At 41.4% G+C, this 6,000-nt stretch overlaps 1 protein-coding gene across 1 annotated transcript in view; it reads left to right on the top strand.

Annotated features, from left to right (window-relative positions):
* Nucleotides 1-857: 857 nt before the first annotated feature.
* Nucleotides 858-6,000, top strand: part of LOC115162264 (inositol-tetrakisphosphate 1-kinase) — a 58,747-nt gene continuing 53,604 nt past the window's right edge. The window contains exons 1-2 of the mRNA XM_029713414.1: nt 858-1,212; nt 1,638-1,819. Of these exons, the coding sequence (XP_029569274.1) occupies nt 1,725-1,819 (95 nt within the window). The 5' untranslated portion in view covers nt 858-1,212; nt 1,638-1,724. The remainder of the gene's footprint in view (nt 1,213-1,637; nt 1,820-6,000) is intronic.

Here is a 6,000-nt window from a genome sequence, read left to right as displayed (position 1 = left end):
ATCTATATATGGTGTTTTTTCATGGGACTTTGAATAATACTAAATGTTGATGGCCTTTTACTGTGTTAAAATGGGGTGCCTGGACACTCAACTGTACAAATAGCACTACAGGAAAAACGATTATTTGTGCCGATGTAAAAGTGGGTTGGGGAGTACTCAGTAGGGTCTGTAGAATGTATATACTGTATGGTGTCATTTCATGGGGCTTTGAATAAAATGTTGCAGGCCTTTTACAACACCCATTCCATTTGCCACAATGCGAATCATTGTATTTGGAATACATATTGGCTTATAGAACAAAAACAGTTCTGGGTGCCGCAGTAAAGGTATTACAGGGAATACTCACAAGGGTCTGTAGAATGTATATATGGTGTCATTTCATGGGTCTCTCAATAATACCGATTGTTGCTGGCCTTTTACTCCACCCATTCCGTTGGTAATATTCTTACTACCACTGAAAAACAAGTCAAATGTTATAATGAAGCCCATTCTATCTGGACGGCATGTCTCAACTTCCCCCAACACCTGCCTTTAAAGCTAGAATCCTCAGTTGCTACGTCCATTTTTTTTTTACTTGTATTTTATTTTTGTATATTAATGATATACAGGTATCTGCCTAAATAAAAGAAACATCAACATAAAGTGTCTTAGGGCGTTGGGCCACCACGAGCCAGAACAGCTTCAATGCACCTTAGCATAGATTATACACGTGTCTGGAACTCTATTGGAGAGATGAAACGCCATTCTTCCACTAGAAATTCCATCATCATAGTGTGTTGTGGAAAACGCTGTCCCGGGCGCTTCTCCAGAAACTCCCATACGTGTTAAAATGGGTCTGGTGACTGAGACGGCCATGACATATGGTTTACATCGTTTTCATGCTCATCAAGGCTATAAGGACACGCTTGACAACCGATATTTTATGTCAGAATTCATTAAAATTAGGGTAAAGTTTGGCTGTCGGTTTAAGCGTCAACTGTGTCCTTATAATCTCCCCAGCAAGCTAGCTAACGGTATGCATAGTTGTTTAGGGCTACATAAAGGAGCTCTATTCGAGAGTGCGAGTACGCAGTCAGGTGAAATCGGAGAGAAGATCTCCGTGCAGTGCTTGGTCACCACTTCAGCTTGAACAACCAGCCGAACGGAGAATGGACAGCTAACTATCAGGCTAGCTAGCTAGCTAGGTGAAATTCAGAGGACACGTGCTAGCTGGTAGCTATACATTTTATTTAACTTTTTATGGATTTATTCCGAAAATTTGCTGTGTATTTGCTTCTCCTCGAGCTTTGTCATCATCCTAGTGAATGTATTTAGAAACCACAAGCTAAGTAATGCCTTGCTTTATGTGGCGCATCTCTAGAAATTAACGTTAGGCTAGCTGCATTTCCGAAGAGACTATGGGGAGCTTTTGGTAAATGTTCGTTTAGGTAGCTAACAGTCATTTAAAATTCAGATAAGTTTAGCTAGTTAGACATTATTGTTATGGCTATAACTACTAGTTTGCTACTCCTAGCTAGAGACGTTGCAGCTTGCGAGTCATCTTATTGGTTATGGCTAACTAGCTAAGTTAGTACGTCCCGTTTCCTCACATGGCCAGGCTAATACGAAATACAAAGTCATTTCTCCCTCCCCTCTAGGTTCGTGTGGGACGACAGTTTCCTGTTTTCGCCAGTGTCCAGGTTGATTCGACCGTAACTTCTGGATTGTGAACACGCGAGGTGGAGATGCAGACTTTTTTGAAAGGCAGAAGAGTGGGTTACTGGCTCAGCGAGAAGAAGATGAAGAAGCTGAATTTTCAGGCCTTTGCTGATTTGTGCAGGTAGGCTACTGTATGTGCTGACAACACTGTAGCTACTGGTGGTTACATTTCAGTCTACTGTACAGTAGTTACAGTCCTGGAGGGATGCAGCCAGCAATCTGGTGCGAGATACATTGTAGTAGCTAGTACTAGTAGTGCTGTAGCTATTTGTTACAAATATCCAGTCTTAAAAACATAGGGAATCACTTTAAATGTGCCCAAATGGCGCTACTATTTATATTATGACCTCAAGAACCAAGTGTTGCATCCATCTTTTCTTGTTTTAACTGATTATATTTTGGAGGAGTACACATTTTGAACATTAATTGAAGAGGATATTACATAAATTCAGTGTGAGCTCGAGCTCAATTTGCATCTATCATGTAACAGTGTCTGCTGGCCGTTTTGGAGCACTGTTGGGGACAAGTGATAGGCCAAGTGCATTTCTCAGTGTCTCTGAAGAGACTGCATTTTTTTGTAGGAAACAATCACAGGGATTGTAGTGACTTGAGCAACTCGAGCCTGCTGTGAGGTTGCCCGTTGGGCAGGTTATGAACAATAAATAAAAACATTTGAAAATAATTTCATTAGTCAGTTTTCTTTCTGGTTTTGTGAAAAAAGCTACTTAGAATTTTTGGCTAAGTGATCATAATCTTCGGGCAACCAAAATCATTCGGATTTAGTGATTGATTGGTGGAGTAAATAAGTGGCTGTCGGGTATGTTTTAGATATGATGGGTTTTAACTGTCATCTCATTAATCCCATGCTCTCTTTGACCTGTATCCTTTTAAGAGGCATATTTAAATTAGTCCTTCATGGTTGACTCAGTATCATGTTAGATGTGGTATCCATCCACCTGCCTTTTACTCTCCTGTGTTTAGTGTTGCACGCTATACTGAAACTTTTTTTTGATACTAGAAAATTAAAAACGTTTCAGTACTAGAATTTGTTACTTTCGGTAGTTCTGTCAAATGTGTTTCAAGGACCAAATCAGTCTATCAGTGCAGCCGACTTAATGTAGTGCGCACCGTTTCTTCTCCATTTACTCATTGCTAGCCTGCACTGGGAGTCTGGGCTGCATCATGTTAACTTATGTGCAGCATGAGTTGGGAGCTAACACACTTGAATAATGTGACATGGCATGCAAAAGATTAAAACTGTTCATTACTGTTCGCAAAACAATGTCCATACTAGCTACAACCTTTACAATGGAAGAAGATGCCTTTAGCTCCCAGCTTTGTAGGCTAACTTTATTTTCTAGCTGACAGCTAACGCTAACATCAATTAACTACCCTAGCACTTTGTGATAACTCCATAACTCAAAATAAGCTGATTTCAAAGCTGATTGCCAACAACTTTATTCATTCACTTATTCGGTCTCTCTCTCACTCAAAGTTATCGCCTCAGCCTGCCTTGTGAATGATGTCATTACTGGTTAGAGACAAGGCGGCAGGTAGCCTAGTGGTTAGAGCGTTGGGCCAGTAACCAAAAGGTTGCTGTATCGAATCCCCGAGCTGACAAGGTAAAAATCTGTCATTCTGCCCCTGAACAAGGCAGTTAACCCACTGTTCCTAGGCCGTCATTGTAAATAAGAATGTGTTCTTCACTGACTTGCCTAGTTAAATAAAATACCTTTCGCTGATTAGAAGGAGGAAGTTAGAAGCTAACGTTGAACGGAGCCTGACCTCAGCAGGACCATTTAACTGAAATTTAAGCTAGCTATAATCAAAAGATGGGGTACTATAAGTTCTCATAACACAAATACCTTTTTTTTTATAGAGAGTAGTGAGACAGACAGTGGTGAGTCAGGCTGCAATGAAAGAGGAGATAAAGGAGATACACAGAGAGAGGAAGTGTTGAAGCAACCAGGGAGAGAGGTTAGTAGTACAGTGGTTCCCAAACTTGGGGTAAATAAGTAGTGAAACACGTATTATTGAGTAGAACATGCAAGGTAGTGATGAATAGTATGTTTATTTTATTTTTTGTGGTTGTGGTGATATACTGCCATCTGTTGGGAACTAGAAACAATTTCATAATAGGAACTATTACAAATGGATGCTTGCATATTAATGCTTGAAAAAGTAATTAAAGTCCTTGAATTTGTCTTGACACTGTGTACGAACTCTGAATGGATTTTCACCTCACAAGGGGGCTGATAAGCAACCTGATTGAGCCAGCACAGATTACGACGATGTAATCCACCAAACATTTTTAATCTCTTCCTAACACTCCAACCAAAATATTTCCTCTGGAGGATTGCTCAGGTGTAATATGTAGGCTATAGGGTGGGGAGGTGCTGTTATGTATGGTGTGTGTAGGCCAAGGATGGGCTTGGATTACTTGTAGGAACAATCAAATGTTACGCGTCTTGCCTACTCTCATGGAAAATATAGTTCAGGAACGTGACAGGAACAATTTGTTTCATGTAGTACTAGGTCGCGGGTTACCTCCTTGCTGTACTGTCCACTGTACTGTCTACTCCACGAAATGTTGGTTTGGAATGTGCATGGTGGCGTTGGCCTAACATACTCAACCTTCATGGTTGCTTCTAGCTGTAGTTCATGTTGCGGTCAATGGCCTGGAGTATAATTTCAGTTTGACAAAGTGAAGATGTGTCTAGGAATTCCTGTTTGGTTTCATTATCCGGTCACGCAAACACTTTTACCTCATATCTGATGACAGGTGAGCTATTCTGCTCTGTCTCTCCTAGTTCTTCTTTTGTAGTGGGTTTTCCCTGCAATGTGCTTCTTGGGAAAATATGAATTTCTTATTTGAAGAAGAAAGGTGAAACATCCTTGTTATCCATTTCTGTTCCTGTATTGTAAAAAACAATGTGTTTTCATTTGCGTGCACACAGTGCAGGACACTATGCAACTGTACTGCAGTATTTCTGTGACATTGGAATTATAAAGTTAGCTCTCCAGTGTTGACATTACCATTGGGTGTGTTACACATTAGGTGTAAGCTCCACGCTCACCCACATGAGGGGAAATCAAGTTGTGGTAGTTTTAGACATTAACAAGATTGGCTCAGTCTCCTAGTCACTAATTGCTGTATTTAATTGAAGTTGTATACTAACCACGTTTATTTTCATATGCACCTAAAAGGTTTATGACACACAGTAATTAGTGTTAGATCAATGTCTGTTTCAGCCAGTAGAGTATGTCTGTCCCCAACATCTGCCTAGACTCTATTCAGCCCTCCTCACAAGAGTGCATTTGGGACACTGAGTGTTCCAAAATGGAGGTGGTCCTGGAGAGCTGTCTGGGCCAGCTGGTTGTTGGGAGATCCCCGCTGGTCAGAGATGAGGTGTGGTGACGCTGTTGCCGTAAAGGACTTCTGCTTTAATAATGCCCATAAGCTGGCAGAACTGTTAACCTTTTATTAGGGAAATGAAATGACTGTCTGGACCACCTGCCTCTGGACACAAGGGAAGCTCTGTCACTTCCTCCTGTCAGGACAGGGTTAGGGGGATCTCTCACTCTGGATGCACACACAGGCGAACGGAATAAAGATCTGTTATTTTTGGACTAGTATTCCCCTGACCTCTCACCATCCTGCCATCCTATTGGCTTGATGGAGAATTTGTTGTTGTGAACATTAACTGTGTGTGTGTGGGCGCGTGAGCTTTTGTATGACTTTGTTTAAATGTGTGATTTGTAGGAGAGCGATTTAAAAGTTGACATCACCCTGCACTATCAACTACTTCCTCGTGTGTCAAGCCCAAACAAAAAGCTTGGCCTTGGCAACTCTGCTTGCCTTATTAATCTTCCCTCCTTTCCTTTCGTCGCATGGACCAGGCAACAATATGAGAGTGCTGCCTATCTCTGAGCTAGGCTGAAACCAATGACCCCATTCACACCCCATGAAACGTGCCAGCTGCAGTATTAAATATCCACATTGTTGTAAATCAGTGAATGGCTGCTCTACTGTTACCATGGGGCTGTGACCTGGGCGCAACTGTGTTTTTGTTCTTGTAAAGATTTGGCAAGTCATTGGTGTAGTAGGGTTTGTTCTTTTACTCCTAGGCTATTGGCCTATGTTTTGGAATTATTATTTTAGGTTATTTTTGTTGGCCATTTTTACCTACTATTGAGTGACATGAACCTCCGATGCTTTTAGTAGTCTCATTCAATGCTCCATTTCAACTTCATAGAGAGAGGAACCCACACTCGGAGAACCCAGTCTGAGGCCCATCAGCA

The sequence above is a fragment of the Salmo trutta genome, chromosome 25 (genome assembly GCF_901001165.1).
Source record: "Salmo trutta chromosome 25, fSalTru1.1, whole genome shotgun sequence".
Classification (NCBI taxonomy): Eukaryota; Metazoa; Chordata; class Actinopteri; order Salmoniformes; family Salmonidae; genus Salmo; species Salmo trutta.
This window is presented reverse-complemented; position numbering and strand designations above follow the sequence as displayed.